We start from the raw sequence: 22,255 nt of genomic DNA on the forward strand, positions 1-22,255 counted from the left end.
ACCACCCGCAGGTTGCTGGCAGACCTTCCCACTACAGACCGGAGAGGAAGCCAGCATGAGCTGGACTTGAACTCACAGCTACCGCATTGGTGGGAGGCTCCAGGGTCATTACGCTGCGCTAGCGCGCTAACCGACTGAGCCAAGGAGGCCCCCACGCTGTAAGAAGTATGATCCTATGGAGGGAGCGAGTGCTTGGGGTTTAACGTCGTACTAAACAATTTTTCAGTCATTTGACGACGAAGGAATCCTTAGGGTGCATGTGCATGTAATATGCCTCCTTGTTGCAGGACGGATTTCCACCGCTCTTTTATTTAGTGCTGCTTCACTGAGACGACTTACCGAAGGTAAGTAAGCCGCCCCGCCCGAGCCATTATACTGATACGGGTCAACCAGTCGTTGCACTATCCCCTTCATGCTGAACGCCACGCGAGGTAATCCTATGGTGTCGTAATAATTCTAGATTGATAGGTGATTTATAGTTATCATGCAAGCAGGTAACGAAATAATGTTTATGCCTGTTCAGGTCTGTATGGACCCCTCTTCTGAAATAACGTTGGTTATATTTTTGTTATCTTTTCATTTCAGTAAAGCAGTGATGTGTAGGGCCTGTTTTGTTGTTCTACAATCCAAAAAAAAATTTTTTTTTTGCCAATATTGTTAAAATGTTAAGGGCCGACTGTCCTTTTCCCCATCCCAAATATCTTTTCTTCTGTTCAGATAACGTTAAATTTGAAAGTATCGTTTGTCCATTCTTCTTTTTTTTTTCAAAACCTTCTTTACAGTCGGACGTTTCAGAAGAAGCTGTTCAGTTGTATTTAAAACAATAAATAAAAAAAATAATAATGTTGTGCGCATGGCTCTCTAACCGGCGAGGTATTTAACATGTGGGTATTCTACATGTAGCATATTCTAATTATAATCACAGAATCCTTGTGGAAGTAGTACTCCGAAAAAGATACAAGCCCGTGTTGCGGGAACTACAAATGTGATCCTGTCCACGGACGAACAATTGGATATTGGACCTGATTACGGGCTGGCCTGCCGCAACAATCAACAGGCCGACGGTTGGTGCAGGGATTATAGTATCCGCTTCGAAGATCCCCAAAGTAGGTTACACCTAAAGCAGACTTGTATCTTTACATCATACTCCTTACAGCGCACGCTTCGCTCTCTGCATTCATTTACACCACTGCCACCCCTGGCAAATTCTGCACAAAAATCTTAAACAGCACAATGGTCACTGTGTAGTCCAATACTGCCCCTTTTGCATGTTAACGTTTGGCCTCACAGCACTGTCCCTAAATCTGCTAGCCCCGAACGCTCCGGGCCTCATTACCATCGTCCCCTGAGACAACTCCAGTCAAATTCCTGATAGGGATCGACCGATGAAACTGACAACTGACAAACAGCTGATAGGGTTAAACCCACTAGACAGAGGCCGATCACACATGACTTTTCATTACCTTAGCCCGGTGTCCATACGCCACCATTTCCTGAAAAATACACACATTTAGGCCTATACCTAAAATCAAACTTGAAACCTCGGCTACAAAATGATACCAAGCAGGAAAAACCAAGGACAGCCCAGAGGAGCGAAAGAAAATATATCTAAAAATAGCAGGGGATTACATTCGACCCGTAAGTATTAATTGTGGAGTGTAGTCAACCCTTCTGGGTTTGAACGATATCCAGGCCTACTTGAACATGACGAGCAGCACAACCACGCCGATCTCACGAAATGCAAGTGAGGCAGTTTGCCGATACAGCAATATTATCTAAACACACCTTCAGGCAACCATCCTCTTTACATGAGTTGAAGGAATACAAATTCTACGTTTCTTACTCTGGCAATGTACGACAGACCTGTTTTCGTTTTGTAGTCAAATGTTAGGTCACGTGTGGATGAGTCTGATAACGATGATACCGATAGCTGTACGATCATGCCAGTGAGGGATTCCCCAAAGTCGTGGTCCATAAATAGCTGACCTGTTTACGAAAACGAGGCTGTCATGATTTAAAAAAGAGATTTGACAACAGCCAACCAGAAAGCGACTTTGGAAGCAATGGCGGTGATGTGTACTTGACCCTACATGTTAGAAAACACAAACAAATCAACTTTTGTTATAATAATACAATATACACATGTAATCTTTTCACCTAATCTATTCACAAGATCTTTCCAACTACCTGAAACAATTTTACTGAGGAAGACTGAAAATTAAATAGTTCCTCTCGAGGACACCAGTGGTGAGGCTAAGCCTAAACAAGTCCACATGCATCGCATGAGATTCAAAGGTCAAGCTTGTCTAGTGGTGGTAGTGTTTTAAAGCGAGCGTAGAGAGTGGCACATGCACTGTAAGTCTTTACATAGGGCATGACGTATGGATTTTACACACCGCAAGGTCTGAGATAACGGTATTCTTGCTACCCAGATACACCAGTTGACCAGTTAAGAAACGTTTTAAAAGTAGCAGGTGACCCTCGCCAGATGAGACGTTTTTCGAAAGGCCTATATATTTAAAGGTCGTGTCTGGGAAAATCTTTACAATTTTAAACTATCGTCAGAGGCTTCGCTGAACAGCTGGATATCCACGAGCCTCAGACCATTGGCCATTCAGGTCACTTGTTCTTATCAAGCTCTCTCAGTTTCAAGTGCGACTTTAAGTCAGGAAGTTTTTCAGGTACCTGTCGAAGGGTCGATGGTTTTTCTGATTTTCTCCACACATAGCCTAAATCTCACCGCCGTTATTACAACTGTAAAATGCTTAAGCATAGCGGTTATACAATAATCAATCAATCCATCATTATTTGTCATTATCATCATCATCGTCATCATTACCATTATATAAGCTTGTCTCATCAGGAAATTTAGTCGTGTTGCGCATGACCAGGCTAATTCTTCGTGTACCATATGTCATTTAAAAACGTTGTTGTCGTTTCATAGTTTCAGTGTGGTTTGACAGAGACAACGCGGGAGGAGTTGGAGATTTTGAGATCAAGGATCTGGTAAGCTTTCTACACCTGACCCAACTACATGCATTCTTTTGTATATTTTATCTTGTTAAGAGGAAAACTATTGTTATTCGGGTTTTACGTTCTCTGCGCTCCTGGTCGGCTTCTGGACATGATATGACCGAAATAATGTTGACAAACAAACAAACAGATTTGGCAGAGGTTTGAAAAATTGTCGACAAGACTGGGTTGGTGTCCTTATCACCAGAGTATCGTCAACATTTTGAAAGACCGACTCTAGAAAATCCATACAAACATCGGTCTCACCTTTTTCTTTTATACAAAAAGCATGTATTACATAACTAATTGCAAAATAGCTGGGATGGATCGGACTGGGTTCCCGGTTTCCTCCCACCATAATGCTGGCCGCCGTCGTATAGTGAAATATTCTTGAGTACGGCGTAAAACACCAATCAAATAAATAAATAAATAAATCAAACTGGGAAGAACAGTTCATATAATATTGCTTCCGTTTAATGAAAAGCCGGGTGGAGTGGAAGGGGGGGGGGGATTTCACCGGAAATACGCATGACCTATTGCCACTGTCGTCACAGCTGTGGTTTTATTCCTGGATATTTTATATTGTTTATTTTTACCAACCTGTTACTTTGTCTGATTTGGTCTCCCATTGTTGTCATCAGATAACGGGAACTGCGTGGAGGGACGGCAAATTCGTGGCATGGAGCATCAACTCTGAGCTGTTCGGAAGGGTGGACCGGAAGCTCAAAGTGGACCTGGATATGGACTGGCCTGCACAAACAGCCAACAGAATGGTGTCATGTGTAAAAACTATGAGGTTCGCTATTTCTGCTAAATGAAACAGTGACAGTGAGACATTTGGAGGGGCGAGACTCAAGGGCTGCTTCCGCATTAATCTTAATGGGGCCTGACATATAATGTGATCTGTACCCATTCGGAGAATGAAACTCAGTTATGTCTCCCCCCATTGATAAATTGTCTGGCCATGCGGTCTCTGTGCAAATAAAAATCTTAAAAATGATCCCGTTGTACACTGGTTGGTCTTGTTCGGTGCGAGAATGTTGATTCTTGAAAAAGAATCGACAAGGCGCGAAGCACTGCGTCGATTCTCGAAATCAACGAAGAATTCTTGACAGTGTTAAATGACGTGCAACAGCATTCGAGCTTTTAGCAATGAGAGTCCCAGTCGGTTGTACTCAATATAGTTTACTACATGAGCATACACTGGGTGAGTAAGATTATGAACAGTGACTCGCCCTCTATGATTAGTTATGCAGGAAAGTAAATCTGAATTCATTGAAGGTTACATATAATCTGAGGAAGCCTGAGAGTAGATTATTCAATTTCTGTCACATTGACGTAACCAGCCTCGAGATTTTCAAAGTGTTCGCAATCAGAATGCCACAAATTACACCCACCCGTTCACCTTAATACAAACTGTTTTGCTCTTCATATTTGTGCTGAAGAGAAATGATGATTTCACTTCCCATTTTCAAACTGGAAACAATTGGTGTATTTGAAATGACGCGATGAACCAAAACTGTTAGAAAATAAATCTCACATTGATCAGAAACGAATGGACCCTTCATATGTAACATTCTTATGATCGGTAAGATTGACCTCACAACAAATGTTTAAAGTCGTCTAAAAGGAGAAGGTTGTATGGTCTTATCGTAGAGCTAAGTAGAATTTTGAAATGTTTTAAAGCCTCGTGTTCGTGAGTTCGAATCCCGCTCTACCGTACACCAATCAAAGGAACATTCGGGTGGTACAAGTCACCATCAATCACCACTCAAACCACAAACTCGCAAGCGTGGACTATAGCGTGGAAGGGTAGAAGAAATTTGACTAATCATGGTAAAGCATCGACCTTATCGGTTGAAAGACAGGTGACCTCCTACATGTAAGAAGGTGGGATTACAAAAACAGCTACACTTGAGTCGAATATCGCATACTGCAACCATATTGTTTATTGACGTTATATTGCATTCTAGGTCTGACTGCTCGCATTCGTATTTAAATGTGAAGTTAGAGCCCAGTTCCCAGTTCGACATCCATAACTGAATACCTTAATTGCAACAGGGAGTTGACTTTATGTACTTACTGATTATTTCAGCTGATCATATTGCACATAGATGTACCAAAGTTGGTAAACACTCACACTTCCAGGCCTGCCTCGCCTAATGACAACATTACTTTTCACTACTGCACTTGATGTGAACCATCTAATTAAAATGCGGACCGGAAGCTGGGTCTGTACGTAGACGAACCAAGCCAAGCTGGTATATGTACATAGGAACCTCTGCTCCCGATTCGCATTTTTAATTTAGACATGCCACACTCTATGACATTCCAGTTGGGAATCCGTTATTCCATGGCCAAAAGGCAGTTAATCGTTGAAAATGGCGCTTCGACGTTCTAATGTGTCAACGCTGTGCATCTGATATGGTTACAATAAAAGAGATCTTTGAGGTCTGTTGAAATGAAATTCTTCTGCTTATAGTAGCCTCTGTTGCAATAAGTTTTAATTTTTTGCGATATTTGCTAAGACATTTTGTTAGCCTGTAATTAAAGTTATAGTTTGTTAACCAACGAGAAAGAAGACGACAGTCCGATATGTCAGTTGTTTGGCTGTCCACACAAGTCACCAACCGCCCTCTGGCGGTAGAGGTAAATACGGAAATCATTACCTCGTGACATTGAGTTCAGGGTTCAGATACACGGGTTATATTTTGTGATACACGGGTTATATTTTGTGTTCCACCTTGAGATCTGTTTCATTCTTTCTTTCTGTGTTTTCAGCAATACAGATCTGTACTGTTCATGCAACGTGTAGTGTATTACTCTGTGACTAAAGGGACCTAGTAAATGTGCATACGCTATATTGTGTATCATTGCCACCAGCCATTGCGGTGAGTTAGTTGTTGTAGAGTACAGGCAAAAGGCAAAGTTTTCTCTGAGTTACAACTGTGCATTGGAGTCGTTACTTTACAGCTCTAATTGGGAGTTCCTCCAGGACGGTGTTTTCGATATGGGTGATAAAACTGCCGATGTCGCGTTAAGCCATAATCCTGCATTCATGCATTCATTCATTCTAACATCGAACTCGTTCTATTCAGTTACACGTTGTCCTAAATGCAGTGGCAAACCAGTCTCAAGAGATAGTGCATACGACCATCGGAAAACTTTCCCTTCTTTGAGAGTCAACATCACGAGAATTTTTTACTTCTTTTAGAGAGTCGTTCAAAAGTGTGTGCAGATGGAAAAGTTTAAAAGGAAAAATTGGACACTAGTATTAGTACCTCCAATTTGTCACAGGCCTAGTTTGACTAAGATAGCTATCGTTAAATAACGATACACTTTCTCCACTGATGCAAACTTTGGTGCTATATCGCCTTAGCAAACCGTAACTCGTCGTTATATTTATGGTAAATTTTAAAGTCTGAAACAGTTAATTACAACAGAGACGCACATCCGGTGAGGGATGTACCGATCGAATTGCCTGCGTTGAGGGAAAGTGGGACCAGTTAAATAAGCACTTATGTAGTACAAAAGTATCAGCACGAAGTGTGCATAAGCGTAGGCTATATTGGGGTATATAAAATGTGTCGTACATGATACCAAGCCAGCAAGCCATACTGACGCACAATGGATTGTGTCTGGCTCTACGCATCATTCGTCGTCATCTTAATCCCGGCCGTCTGGGAAATTCAGGCAGTACCCTCAAGATTTGGGGAACAGAGACGATTTGTTACATTTTAGACTGGTAACCTTAACAATGCGCTTAGAGAAAAGAGAAAATCGAAGAAGATCTTCGCCAAGAAAAGCGTCAAAGCAAAGCATTGCAAGAAGAGCTAAGCAAACTTACACAAAGAATAACGACAAATGAAGAGAAACTGGTAAATCGCTCAGGGGAAGAGAAGTTGTCGGTAGATGCTGTGAAGGGGCTGACAGATCTCGCGAGAAAAACGTTCCAGGCCGACATGAACCTGTTGACGTCAGGCCTGATAGCGGAAAAACAGAGAACCGTTGAGTTCTGTAAAATGACCCTGAAAAGCCATTCCTCTCGCTTGGACGCCATTGACGGAAGCGTGAGTGAACTTGAGGGTAGTTTGACGAATCTCAGCGAAACCGTCATGGCCGTAAACAAAAGCTGTTATCAGTGCTCTGCTCATGCGTCAGTGGAAGGAACTGACGCCAGACCAGGTATTCAATTCTTTGTAATTGTAGCATTTCAGTTGTGTGATGTAAATTGCTTATTTTTCCGTAAGCAGCTTCATGCTGTCTATGTCTATACCGCAGCTGATAATCTTTATTTGTCCAGTTCACTAATTTCTGTCTCAAAAACGTACAGTCATGTAGATTTCAATTGTGCGAATGATACCAGATAAGACATAAAAAGGCACACGTAAAAAAACTGAAATTAACATTGACATGCAGCTGTAGAACTTTGATGAATAAAAGTGTATTGATTTTATTAATTCTAACCGATATTCCATTTTGCATGTCCAGTGGAGATGTTCGTTTGCTTTCAATAGCGGGTCTAACTACCATCGAGCATTAGGATAGACGTCTATTCTAATCTCATCTGACATCCAGCAAGGCAATGGCGGATATAGTTTTAGAGTGACAGTGTAGGTAATAAACAGTAATATTGGGGGTAGTGTTTACAGCGACCGTCTAGCTAACAGGCAAGACAATGACGGAGCTAACGCGCAGAGCAACAGCCTAGGTAATAAACACTGTAATGGCGGAGCTAGTGTTTACAGGGACCGTCTAGCTAAAAGGCATCGCAATGACGGAGCCAGTGTGTAGAGCGACAGTCTGGGTAATAAACACTGTAATGGTGGAGCTAGTGTTTACGGCGACCATCTAGCTAATAGGCACGACAGTGACAGAGCTAGTGTGTAAAGTGATCGTATAGCTAACAGGAACGGCAATAGCGAAGCTAGTGTGAAGAGCAAATGTGTAGTACCTTACTAAGTACGGCAATGGGGAAGCCAATGCGTAGAGCAAACGTCAAGTTCCTATTAAAGTACGGAAATGGCGGCGCTAGTATGGAAAGCAATAGTCTAGTCAATAATCATGGTAATGGAGGTGCTAGTGTGTCGAACGACCGTCTAGTTAATACAACTGCTAATGGAGGCACTACTGTGTTGAACGACCGTCTAGTTAATACATATGCTAATGGAGGCACTAGTGTGTTGAGCGATAGTCTAGTCAAGAAGCACGGTACTGGCGGAACTTATGTGTAGAGCTGTGCCTTTGTGGTCGAAGGGCTTAGCACGCCAGCACGGCACAATGACAAGAGCCTTCAGGCAATGTGGTCGCTGTGAGTTTAAGTCCAGCTAATGTTGGCTTCCTCTCCGGCCACACGAGGGAAGGTCTGACAACAATGTGCGAACGGTCGAGGGTTTCCTACGGGCTCTGAGAGGTTTCCTCCCACCATAATGTTAGCCGCCGTCGTATAAGTGAAATATTCTTGAGTACGGCGTAAAACACCAATTAAAGAAATAAATGTGTAGGGCCATTGTCTTGCTAATAGGTACGGTATAGTGACGGGGCTGGTTTAGACTGGGTCCAATCGGCAGTGCAACCAATGCTTGTGTTAATAGTTCTCTGTGGTAATAGTTGCCTTTGGTACTAGCTTTCTAATGTAAAATTGTCAATGATAGCGGGCTGTAGCCAGGTGCTTGCATTTTTGTCGCTTAGGTGTGGATTGAAACCCGTTTGAGGGAGCGAGTGGTTGGGGTTTAACGTCGTACTCAACAATTTTTCAGTCATATAACGACGAAGGAATCCTTAGGGTGTATGAAATGTGCCTCATTGTTGCCAGTCCTCTTTTATCTAATCCTGCTACACTGAGACGATTTACCGAAGGCAAGTAAGCCGTCTCTTTGGTAAGAGTGGTCTTTTATAAAACTTCTCTGTTAAGCGTGATCTGCTGTAATATTTCTCTGTGGTAAGACTCATCTTCTGTGAAACTTCTCTGTGGTAATGGAGGTCTGCTGTAAAACTTCTCTGTAATAAGAGTGGTCTGCTGTAAAACTTCTTTATGCTTAGATTGATCTTCTGTTAAACTTCATTGTGGTTAGAGTGATCTACTCTAAAACTTCTCTGTGGTAAAATTGATTTTTTGTAAAACTTATGGTATGAGTGATCAGCTGTAAAACTTCTCTGTGGTAAGAGTGGTCCTCTGTAAAACTTCTCCGTGGTAAAATTGATCTTTTGCAAAACTTTTCTGTGGTAAGAGTGATCTGCTGTAAAACTTTTCTGTGCTAAGAGTGATCTTCTTTAAAACTTCACTTTGGTGATAGTGATCTGCTTCAAAACTTCTCTGTGGTAAATTTATGTTTTGTAAAACTTCTCTGTGGTAAAAGAGATCCGCTGTAAAACTTCTCTGTGGTTAAATTGATTTTTTGTATAATTTCTCTGTGGTAAGAGTGATCTTCCGTAAAATTTCTCTGTGGTAAGAGTGATCTGCTGTAAAACTTCTCTGTGGTAAGAGTGATCAGGTGTAAAATTTCACTTCACTGATAAGAGTGATCAGGTGTAAAACTTCACTTCACCCCACAAAACTTCACTTTACCCCATAAGTGAATATTACGCACGAAAGTTACTTGTATTGAGGGTCAAGAGGGGAGTAAGTTAGTTGATCCGTTAACAACCCGATTGAAACAAAAAGCTGTCGTAAGTTGTAAGTTTTGCGTGTCTGCAGACGAACACATCAGAGACCAAGCTATAGACAAATGTCGAGACAGCCACACAGAAGGGGAAAATCCCTTGAGAACTGTAAAGACTTGACAATAGATAAGCCAGCTGAAACAGCACGAGCGTTTAAGTCTATACAGAGCCAAGCAGCTGAGATTTAGGCACGGTCTAAAGAGTCAGTTAATAAAGTGGCTAGTAACAATCAAACGAAATTCCGAAAGAGGGACAGTGGCAAAAGGAATGTGAAACGCCACAGGTGTGGTCGCCATGGCCACATATGAACGGACAAAACCTGCCCCGCCATTGGGCAGACAGATTATTCTGGAAAGCAGAGTAAACGCAGCAATTGTAAACCAGGCTCGAATAAAGTAAACTAGGTAGCCGACGATGACAATGAATTTGTGTTTCGCGTAAATGACAATGTGCGCGACGGAATGATGGTGTTTTCCCCAGGATCTGTGCCGATAGATATGCTGATGGATTCAGGTGGAATATATAACATAAAGACGGGCGCTTACGCAAGGGCTCAAGCGTTTGATTGATAAAGACATAACTTTAATCCAGAGAAATGTCAATTATGCATGTCAGAACTGACTTTCATGGAAAACAAATGGTCTGAAAAGGGAGCTGACCCGACCTGCGGAAAAGTTGAAGCAATTGCAAACGCTAAAAGCCCTGAGACAGCTCTGGAGGTACGTGTACATTTTATTCCTGACGCTGCGACGGTGTCTGAACCACTGAGACTGTTAACCACAAAACAACGTGTCTTTCTCCTGGGGAGAGAAGGAACAGAACGCATTTGATACGCTGAAGCAGAAACTTTCTGAAGCGAAGACGCTTGAATATTACGATCGTAACGCGAAACGTGTGTTACCGCAGACGCGAGCCCTGTTGTACTCGGCGCGATGTTGTACCAGGTGAGTAAAAGTGATGAACACTATGTCGTGAGTTACGCCATAGTTTGAGTGACGCGGAAAAACGCTGCTCGTAGACGAAGAAGGAGGCCGGTGCCCTTGTTTGGGCATGCGTGAGATTCCACATTCACAGTTATGGGATAGACTTTGAGTTGATCATTGAGCATAAACTGTTGAAGTTGATTTTCTCCAAACGATCCAGGCCATCAGCGAGAATTGAGCCTTGGATACTGAGGTTACAACTGTATTCGTTCACGGTTAGCCATTCGCCAGGGAAAACGAATATCGCTGATGCGTTGTCAAGATTGACACAGATAACGAACAGATCTGTGCCGACCCGCAGAAACGTCGCGGAGGAATACATAAGAATTCGGTTCCAGCATCTATGTGGGCAAAGGATGTAGAACGCGAATCGCAGTGGACGTCGTACTATCAGATGTTCGTGAGAGCATCAAGACAGAAAACTGGAACTCTGTGAGAGTTAAGCATTACCAGGCTGTTCAGAATGAAATGAGCGTGTTAGGTCGATTAGTTCTGAGGGGAAACGAGAATTGGGCAGGTAAGTATTGAAACTTGCACACGTGGGCCAGCAGGGTGTCAACACACAGATCAACATTCCCAACTGGTCCGTGGGAGGATTTATCGCTTGACCTAATGGCCACTTGACCACTACCGTCCGGAGATCATATTACGGTGCTTGTGGATTACTGTAGCCGGTACTATGATGTCGGAATCGTGAAATCAACAACGTCTGCCAGCCTGATAGACTATTTGGACAAAATGTTTGCTACCTATGGAATGCCATATTCTATTACAACAGACAATGGCGCAAACTTGGCATCTAAGGAATTCGAAGATTACCTGGCAGAAAACGGAATTATGCAACTTTAAGTCACCCGCTTTGGCCACATGCAAACGGGCAAGTCGAGAGACAAAACAGAACAATCAACAGAACGAATAGAGCAGACTGATTGGAAGTGAAAACTTAAGAAATTCCTTCTTGCGTACAGAACGACACCCCATGTCATAACTGGTGTTTGTCCTGCTGAACTGTTGTCTGGTCGAAAACTTCAAACAAATTTACCCGGCTTGAACATAGAAAGCCTTAGATACGATTCCGAAGCGCGCGATCGTGATGCGGAGAGGAAGAAGGTCGAATAGATTATCTTGTTTATTATGTAACCGGAAGTGCTCGTGTGTACGCGTATCTCTGTGTTGTAGTTGATGTGCAGAACACACTCATTTCATTAGAGTCTCCCAGTTAAATCTGGCAAATCCAGTAAGGAAACTGAACAGCTTCTCTGTGGAAAGAGCGATCTGTTGTAAAACTTTTCTGTGATAAAAGTGACCTTCTGTAAAACTTGTTCGTGGTAATACAGATCTTCTGTAAAGCTTCTCTGTGGAAAAAGCGGTTTGCTGTAAAATTTTTGCGTGGTAAGAATGATCTTCTGTAAATCTTCTTTGTGTTAATAAAGATCTGCTGTAAAACTACTATGTGGTCAGAGTGATCAGCTGTGAGACTTCTTTGTGGGAAGAATGATCTGCTGTAAATCTTTTCTGTGGCAATATCCAGCTATCATACAATATCTCTGTGATAAACGTGATCTTCTGTAAAACTTCTCTATGGTAACAGAGATCTTCTGTAAAGCCTGTTCGTTGCAAGAGAAGTCTGCTGTAAAACTTGTCTGACATGCTGTAAAACTTGTCTGAGAGTAAAGCGTCTCTGTGGTAAGAGTGATCAGCTGTAAAACTTCTCTGTGGTAATAGTAATCGGCTGTAAAACTTCTCTGTTGGTAATAGTAATCGGCTGTAAAACTTCTCTGTTGGTAGGACTGATCTTCTGTAAAACTTTGTGGTATGAGTGATCTGTGGTAAAAGAGAACTACTGGTAAAAGACACCTACAGTAAAACTTGCTTGTGGTAAGAGAGATCCGCTTTAAAATTTGTCCATTGTAATAAAGATCTACTGTAAAACTTCTCTGTGGTAAAAGAGATCTACTGTAAACTTGCCTGTGGTAAGTTTACCCTTGCTGTGATCTATTATGTATTGTCTCTGAGACAACAGGGATCTGCTGTAAAACTTCTTTGCGGTAAGAGTGATCTATTGTAAATCGTCTCAGTGACAAAGGGGATCCGCTGTAAAACTTCTCTGTGGTAAAAGTGATCTGTTGTAAATTGTCTATGCGACACCAGGGATCTGCTGTAAAACTTCTTTGCGGTAAGATGATCTGTTGTAAATCGTCTCTGTGACAACAGGCATCTGCTGTAAAGCTTCTCTGTGTTAAGAGTAAATCTTCTCTTTGTGATGCAGTATGACATGTAGCCTACCCTAAGAAGCACAGTCGTGTCCTCTAGGATCTGTCTGAAATATTCTTGAATACGGTGTTGCAGCGAAACCAAAAAATCAGATATTAAAGTACAAAAACTGTCATTAGCCTTGTCATCACTTTTGTTTTGTTTATGTTTTGTTTTTTGCTTTTCAGGCAGTAGTTGGACTGGCTGGTTAAACAGTCGGACGACCAAGTCATGGGGCGCTGCACACACCAAGGTATCCTAAGCTGTACTGGCAGGTACAGATTTCAGAAATTTCAGTTCTATCACATTAACACGTGGGACACAGGTCTGGATATATCACAGGGTATTTTCGATTCAGTTCAAACGTTTATTGTCGCTATTCATCATTGTTCATAGTGTGTCGTACATGTGCAATCTGTATTTGCTGAGATGACATGACTGACTGCAAACTAAACAGAATTTAGTAGTACATTAGACAAAGATACTTGTACTCCTCATAGACAGTGTAATCACAACGTTAGGCAAAATTACACATTATCTTAGTGTACAAACGTAGAGCAAGGTCTTTTCATATAGCATGTAGGTTATACACTAATAAATCGTAAATAAATGTACGAATCACTTTACTGTTTTTACTTTGCTATGCACTTACAGTCTGCTCATATATTTTGTGCTTAATATAAACTTACTAAGCGGGAAATCCTTCCAATGTACTTTATTAGAGTAATACTCAATCGTATTACATTAATCTTTCATCAAAGAAGAACATTACGTTGTTGTTGTACAACGCACATGATAAACAGACCCTCGTTCTAACCTACCATCAAAATCACATTCTACTGCATACGATATCGACAAAATATTAGTCAGAGAACGCACAAATCTAACATTTATCTAATTCACAAGTTAATAGTACATAACCCTAATTAAAATGTGCCTACAATGAAGTTTCTTTTTATGGACATATGCTTTTTCAATTGACCCATGCCGACACCCAGTGGCCCTGATTTCACCTTCTGGTATATCCGCAGAACCCCTGTGAACGTGGCACTCCGAAAAAGATTCAAGTCCGTATTTTTGGAACAACCAATGCAATCCTGTCCACGGACAATGAACTATTCGTTGGACCTAAACTCGGTTTGGTGTGTTACAACTCCTTGCAGGTCGTTAAGAGATGCAGAGATTATAGGATCCGTTTCGAAGATTCCAAAAGTAGGTTATATGTATAGATATATGAAGGTAGTTTTATGGGAAGTGACGTATTACTGAACGAAGGTATTTCTTACCTGATAATGGTTAAGTTGTTTCGTGTATATGGACCAAAAGTTTCGATCCTTCACCGATCTATCTTGATTGGTATATTTCAACATAGGATCCAGCAACGTTGATTGCACGAAATCACTTAATTGTTGAGCATTCTCCATCCCTGTTACTTGTAGGGATAAGAATCGTTATTTCTTCTGACATGTGTAATTTTCCTTTAACGTGGCTCTGCGCATATCTTTCTGTTTAAAACACGTTGGAGTTTTTCTATATCATGATCATCATTGTAAACCTTATCGCCCTCGTCGTCCCATCATCGTCCCATCCTCATCATCATCATCGCCATCACCGTCGCCGACGTCCTCATCGTTTATCATCGCAATCATCACCACCAACCTCACTATCATCACCATTATTATCCTTGTTGTTTTTTGGGTTTTGTTGTTGTTGTTGTTGTTGCTTTCGTTGCTGTAATGCCATTCATCATGTGAAATTGTTGTTGCTAGCAGTTTCACGCTGGTTTAACGAAGACAATCCAGGAGGACGGGGCGATAATGAGATGAGGTCTGTAAGTATTAGCTATTCTGGTTTTACTCGCTTTGTTGTTTTCTCTTAACCCAGCTTCATGCATACTTCTCCAAGTCACCCTGTTGACCGAAATCCTACCTCTTTATCAAAGGCTGTTGTCATTCAGCTATTACGTTGTTTTAGAGGCAGCCGAGAGGTGGCAGGTTAGAATCTAGCGCATGTCGTTTCGGATGTGGCTTTTTGTCAGGCGTTTAGCAAATCTACTGTGATGCACTGTAGTTTCCTTCGCCTACGAACATGGCTGACCTTTATATTTATTTATTTTTTATCATTTTTTGTTTAGAAGCCACGAAGTTTAGAGGATAGGAAAAACAAGTTGTGTAGTCCGTTAGCCCACGATCTACATGTACCCTGTGTTCAGTGTTATTTGCTTACCAAAACTATTTTTAAATGTCACGGATACCTCTAAATAGATACATGAAAAATTCAGGTTTTTATTCATAGTCAGCGTCGTGATGTAATTTTGTTTTCTTTTAGGTTTATGTTTTATATTTATTTATTTGATCGGTGTTTTACGCGATAATAAAGAATATTTCTCCGGACACAGACCGGAGGAAACCTACGAACATCCGCATGTTGTTGGCATTCCTTTAAATGTACGACCGGAGAGCGTTTAAATATAAAGCATTCATAGTAATGACCCATTCACAAGATATACGGGTAAAAATGACGTATTAAATTATATAACGGTTTTTGCTATATTTGCCAGATCCATTCATTTAAACGAAAAGACAACAAATAATATAGCCTTAGTCACTTCCGGGAAAAATAAACCTAAACGACCCCTGCCATATTGTTCTTACGTGCTTCGTTACACTGTTAGTCAACATTCTAAGTGGAATTTTTTACGAGGCCAAGGGATACACCATGTTAGAGAAAAACGGAAACCCGATTTCGCATCACTCTTACATCGACCACATCCGGCTAAAAGGCCGATGTTATAGAAATGATGAATGTTGTAGAAATGATGCACTTCAATGGATAAAACTCATAACATGGAAGAGCTTTCAATTTTCTCAGTAAATAAGCGCGATTTGCCTACATTAAATTGCAATATCTTGGCTATGCAACATCACAAAAATAAGACAGTTTGTTTAACTGAAACTTTATTTGGGATACTTTATCGATGCATACATACATTTATATAATGCTGTCTTTCCTTATAACGTGATCCGGGCTGTAAACATATTTCAAAAGGTAGTCTTCAATTACCAGGTTTGTGACATAGATGTGCACACTATATATTAACTGATGGAAGATGTTGTCTTAAATCAATATTACACTGCACAAGGCCACTTGTGCAGAATGCATCAAAATGCAAGAACCATATTTTCATAATTCATAAGCTACTTCTCTTTTCAACGATTTGTCTTCCTCGACGGAAGCCACTTGTTTATGTCAGTATCAAGGCATATAGGGTTATGGAAATATTGTTGTGTACTTGGATAGTTTTGCAATGCACAGTAGTAAATTGCAATGGTTCAAAAGTAATTAATCTTGCAAGAAATTTTACAAACGGATTAGCAAAAGTTCATCACTGTGTTTAAATTCCATCACACCAATAGCTTACTTCCAAATTTTAACGGCATTCAATGGTTAAACTGATACAGTCTATCAAGGGGGGATAATTCATGAAAAGGGTATGTGTGATACTCCTCACAACGCATTTGTCGCTCTCTACCTTTCGCTTTACATCACTGCCACCAGTAGAAAATTTTGCACGGAAATCTTGGGCAACACGGAGGTCCTTGGGGTCACGGTGATGAGGCAGGAAGAGAAAACACAAACAATCCGTCTCTGATAATACTTTGTACACCTGCATTCTCTTTATCTAGAGTAGGCCCTATGTGCAACATGATTATAACCAAGACCTGAAACAATTGTATTGATGAATGCTGACTAAATAGTTCCGCGGGAGGACACAGCTGATGGAGCCAAGCGTAATCAAGCCTATGTGCGTCTCACGGGGTGCAAATGTCAAGCTTGTCTATGTTGAATATCTGACATTTATTTAACACATACCGGTAATGTTATATTTAACTAATAATTTTGTACCAGACTCCTATTGTTCCATCGGATTGTCTCTTTCTTATGATTAGATCGCTGCACCAGCGTGGAAAGACGGCCAATTCCTGGCTTGGAACATCAGCGCTGATCTGTTTGGCAGGGTGGACCGTACGTTCCAAGTGGGGCCCCGCTATGGACTGCTGTGTCATAACCGCATTCAGCGTCCAAAAGGCACTAAATGCAGGGACTACGAGGTTCGCTATTACTGTCCACCAAACGAAGTCAGATAAACGCTATGATGGGATTCGAGTGCTTTTGCTGTATTTATCCCCGTGAGTGGAAACATTTCTTTAGTCCTTTTACCACGGTATTTATTCACGTGATTGAACACGTTACATAACCCTTTACAGTGACACGTGGTGTTGGCGTGTGAATGAGTGAGTGAGAGCTCTCCGGAAAAAGAAAAAAATGACAAATCATCTCGTTGTATATTGGTGGCTGTATGCATCTGCATTTTCCTTTCGTTTTTTATTTATTTTTTTGTCTTTCCTTCGGATTTTGTCATCCACTTAGTATCGACTTTTTTGTCTTCTCTTTTTTTTCCTATTCAAAATTTTCACAACACTTCCATACTTCTCATAGTGCGGGTTTTGAAGGCAGGAATTTTCGGTTAGACTTCCATACCCCTTACAGAAATGGGTGTAGTTCGTAACTGAGCGAACCACACCAATTTCTTAGTCTTCATAAGATAATGTTTGACCCCCAGGAGCCAACTAAATACCGTACTGGTTTGACTAAGGGATAAACATTTCTACTAGAACTATTTAAATTCTTTACAATTTTTGATTTTCTTATGTGAATATGGTGCGAAAAAAATGGGTTTACTAAAGTTGTTTGTTCTACATATTCTGTTAGTTAGTTAGTGGGTAGTGGTTAGTTGGTCTGTTGATCTGATTCGATACAGTTTACGATATGTTCGTGGTGGTAGTTTATTTATAAATGCATTACTATAGATGCACCGTTGATTTGGAGTTGAAAGAATACCCAGCTATGTATGCTTGAGGTTTTACATCACACTTTTTCAGTCATATGACAAGCGGTGTATGTGGCGCATATTTGTAAAATCTGACTTGTTATAGAGTACACACAAAAAACAACTGTTTTAACATTTATCACAACGACTTGTGTTTTTGTGTTATCCCAACACAAACATGTGTTAAATAAATTTGAAGTACACATGCTTGTGTTACAAAATAAGAATACACAAAATGAGGTAATTTATGCAATACAACGATAACTTGCAAATTTTGTAACAAGAATTCTGTATAGCAGACATGACACCCCACTTGATCACATTATACTAAAATCAGTCCAGTTTACTTGCTCTGACCTCTCATTGCTGAGCGCCAAGCGAGGCAGCAAAAAGTGTCATTTTTAAAGTCTTGGTCATGACCTGAACCCGGTTTGATCCCAGTTCTCCGAATTCGAGGCGGACGCTCTAACCGTTATCATATGTAGAGTTATTAACTTTTCCTTGTGACAACTGGTCGTTAAAGCAGGTGTCATCAACTTGATATTTCTAGTATTAGTGATTTCAATTGAAAGGTCATTAATATAGACAAATGACAGTACAGGACCCAAGAAAGAGACCTGGGTAACGCATTAGAGCTTTTAAAACTGCTTTGTACAATCCTTTGTTGTCGATTGTTTAAGTAATCTATAAACCAGTTCATTTATTTGATTTATTTGATTTGGTGATTTGATTTTGATTTTTTACGCCGTGATCAAGCATATTTGAATTATACAACGGCGGCCAGCATTACGGTTGGGGGAAATCGGGCTGAGCCCGGAGGAACCCACGAGCATCCGCAAGTTGCTGCCTACGCACGAAGCAGGCATGAGCTGGACTTGAACTCACAGCGTCGGCATTGGTGAGAGGCTCATGGGTCATTGCGCTGTGCTGGCGTGCTAACCATTTCGGCCAAGGAGGCTTCCCAAACCAGTTGAACATTCCATCCTATATTCAAAGTGACTTTAATTTTGCTTGTATGGCTTTTTGCCAAATTCGATCAAAAGCATTGGAAATGTGCAAAAAATATGAAAAACATTTCTTTCCCGTCTTCCGGGGCCTTACCGATGTAAAAATAGAGGTATACAAGATGCACGGTTGTTCACAGTGATGGTGAAAGCCGTACTGGTTTTGAAGATATTTGAAGACGCAGGAGGCTAAATACATATACTGATTGAGTGAGTGAGTGCTTGCGGTTTAACGTCGTACTTAACAATTTTTCAGTCATATGACGACGAAGGAGTCCTTAGGGTGCATGTACGTGTAATGTGCCTCCTTGTTGCAGGACGGATTTCCACCGCTCTTTTATTTAGTGCTGCTTCTCTGAGACGACTTACCGAAGGCAAGTGAGCCGTCCCGCCCGAGCCATTATACCGATACGGGTCAACCAGCCGCTGTACTATCGCCTTAATGCTGAACGCGAAGCGAGGAAGCTACAACTTCCTCTTTTAAAGTGTTAGGCGTGAATCGACCCAGGATTGACCCTGCATCTACCGGTCCCGAAGCGGACACCAACTGTGATGTCGGGACTGGTTATACTAATTGAAAGAAACTCATTCAATGATTTGGCTGATGCAATTAATCAAAGAAATTGATCTGCAGTTTGCGACTTTAGATGAGTTCCTCGATTTGAATATAGGGTTTGCGCTGCCACTTTTACAAGAAGAATTATATTGTTTTGTTAGTTAAAGACAAACTGAAAATAGTTATTAAGACTGGAGACATTTCAAGCTTGGCTTCAATAAAGCATGTCTACTCCGAGGCCGATATGGTTATCGTGCCAGCAAAACGCAATGACCCTGGGGCCTATCACCAATGCTGTTTCTGTGAGTTCAACTCCAGCTAGTACGACGTTGAATTCCAAGGACTCACTCACCCAAGTTCAGCTCATGTAGCTTCCACGTCGGCCGGTTTCCTCCCACAATTATGCTTGTTGCCACGGTATAGGTGGAGTATTCTTGAATACGGCGTAAAACAAATAAATGTAAAAACAATCAAATAAATAAATCAGTAAGTCAGTTAAACAGTTTGGGGCTGATACCATCCGGTAGCTTTATTCAAGTACCCCGAGTACGCCACTGGATTCAACAACAATACCTAGTACTTCTGTCTCGGGTGCAACTTCAGGGGCTTTTCTCTTGTCAGTCGATCTGACACTCAAAATTTTCATACCCAATCTGCTGCATGACATCTCCAAATTAATCCCTTCTGTTGTTTATACAAGAGTGAAATTCTGAGAATTATTTCACTGATAAAGGTGTTATTTTCACTGTATTGAAATAACACTCTTTGTTATTTCACTGCTGACATAACTGACCTCTGACCTGGGACTGACCCTGCCGGACTACTTTTTCCCTGCAAGACTTATTTGCAGCAGACAGTGACTTTGAAGCTGTGTTTGTCTTACTTGGAAATGGGAATAACAGATTTGATGATTACTGCAATGATCATGTCATGAAATTTATTAAGAATCGGGAGAACACACACAAACATAAATTGTCCACTTTTGTAAGTCGGTTCCTTCTTTCTGTACGCAAGAAGGATGATTCTCTTTATGAGCCTTCCAGTTTGAGGGGATTCTGACAGCAAAGGAATTTTGGTATGAGAAGGGGATTAGAGCAGTACAATTTTGAAGTAGGCAGATAAAAGGGTGGAAACAGACAAAGACGGCAGACAATTCATCGTATACATTTCAAGAGCTCCAAACTAAAAAGACCGGTGATAATCCAAGTGATATCAAGAAAGTATATACCACGCCTGAGAACCCAAAGAGAGATCCAGCTGCAATCCATATGTGAGGTCAACATAAATTTTTCCTACCTGACCCATAGGGCCTAATGATTTGTAGACACGTACAAAATTACTTTTGCCTATTTTAGATATATTTATTTATTTTTTTGATTGGTGTTTAACGCCATGCTCGGGAATATTTCACTTATACGACGGCGGCCAGCATTATGGTGGCAGAAAACCGGGCAGAGCCCAGGGAAAACCCACGACCATCCGCAGATTGCTGGCAGACCGCCCATTTTAGACACGAATGAATGAGCCTTGGGGATATAAATATTAATTATTCCCACTTTTTACAATACACTTTAGGCCTACCTTACATGGCGAAATATTTAGCTGAGGACAGCAAATGTTTTGTAGGCGAAGCCAAGGAAAGACATACTTTATGTCATGACAGTCATTCTCACTCTATGCATTTTTTTTCACTACAGGGAATATTCCAACAGAAGGCCTGACAACACGAGGAATCCAGGTGATGCCTTTCTTCCTGTCAGTTAACAGCCCTAACTCATTACCTGGTCAACAATGGTTCAAGTATCAGAACATAGGAATCAAGAAGATCTGCTGTATCATGAAAAACACGAAATCTAAAACAACCATGTCGTCTGACAAATACCCCACAAACCACAGTGCACGCAAGCACCTAAACACCCCACAAACCACAGTACACGCAAGCACCTAAACACCCCACAAACCACAGTACACGCAAGCACCTAAACACCCTACAAATCACAGTGCACGTAAGCACCTGAACACCCTACAAACCACAGTGCACGCAAGCACCTAATCCAGAAACATGACATCTAAAACAACCATGTAGTCTGACAAACACCCCACAAACCACAGTACACGCAAGCACCTAAACACCCTACAAACCACAGTGCACGCAAGCACCTAATCCAGAAACATGACATCTAAAACAACCATGTAGTCTGACAAATACCCCACAAACCACAGTGCACGTAAGCACCTGAACACCCCACAAACCACAGTACACGCAAGCACCTAAACACCCTACAAGCCACAGTGCACGCAAGCACCTAATCCAGAAACATGACATCTAAAACAACCATGTAGTCTGACAAACACCCCACAAACCACAGTACACGCAAGCACCTAAACACCCTACAAATCACAGTGCACGCAAGCACCTAATCCAGAAACATGACATCTAAAACAACCATGTAGTCTGAAAAATACCCCACAAACCACAGTGCACGTAAGCACCTGAACACCCCACAAACCACAGTACACGCAAGCACCTAAACACCTCACAAACCACAGTGCACGTAAGCACCTGAACACCCTACAAACCACAGTACACGCAAGCACCTAAACACCCTACAAACCACAGTGCACGCAAGCACCTAATCCAGAAACATGACATCTAAAACAACCATGTAGTCTGACAAACACCCCACAAACCACAGTACACGCAAGCACCTAATCCAGAAACATGACATCTAAAACAACCATGTAGTCTGACAAACACCCCACAAACCACAGTACACGCAAGCACCTAAACACCCTACAAACCACAGTGCACGCAAGCACCTAATCCAGAAACATGACATCTAAAACAACCATGTAGTCTGACAAATACCCCACAAACCACAGTGCACGTAAG

General features: G+C 41.4%; 1 protein-coding gene across 2 annotated transcripts; it reads left to right on the top strand.

The window, feature by feature from the left end:
- The first annotated feature begins 6,738 nt into the window (after positions 1-6,738).
- On the top strand, positions 6,739-21,176 carry LOC135466016 (uncharacterized). 2 transcript variants are annotated; one of them, XM_064743403.1, is made up of 6 exons: positions 6,739-7,197; positions 13,100-13,164; positions 13,943-14,123; positions 14,681-14,742; positions 16,862-17,101; positions 21,060-21,176. In XM_064743403.1, exons 1-5 carry the CDS (start codon positions 6,975-6,977, stop codon positions 17,057-17,059), a joined length of 729 nt encoding a protein of 242 aa, XP_064599473.1. In that variant the 5' UTR covers positions 6,739-6,974; the 3' UTR covers positions 17,060-17,101; positions 21,060-21,176. The 2 variants fall into 2 exon arrangements, with proteins under 2 accessions (XP_064599473.1, XP_064599474.1); XM_064743404.1 differs by having other exon boundaries at positions 14,684-14,742.
- The last annotated feature ends 1,079 nt before the right edge of the window (positions 21,177-22,255 follow it).

This window comes from Liolophura sinensis, chromosome 5 (genome assembly GCF_032854445.1).
Source record: "Liolophura sinensis isolate JHLJ2023 chromosome 5, CUHK_Ljap_v2, whole genome shotgun sequence".
NCBI classification, from domain to species: domain Eukaryota; kingdom Metazoa; phylum Mollusca; class Polyplacophora; order Chitonida; family Chitonidae; genus Liolophura; species Liolophura sinensis.

Bases quoted from the DNA above. Each gene is read 5' to 3' on its own strand.
- LOC135466016 (XM_064743403.1), top strand. From the start codon at position 6,975: ATGAACCTGTTGACGTCAGGCCTGATAGCGGAAAAACAGAGAACCGTT. The intron at 13,165-13,942 runs GTATCCTAAGCT...GTATATCCGCAG, and splicing joins GGGGCGCTGCACACACCAAG to AACCCCTGTGAACGTGGCAC. The intron at 14,743-16,861 runs GTAAGTATTAGC...TCTTATGATTAG, and splicing joins GCGATAATGAGATGAGGTCT to ATCGCTGCACCAGCGTGGAA.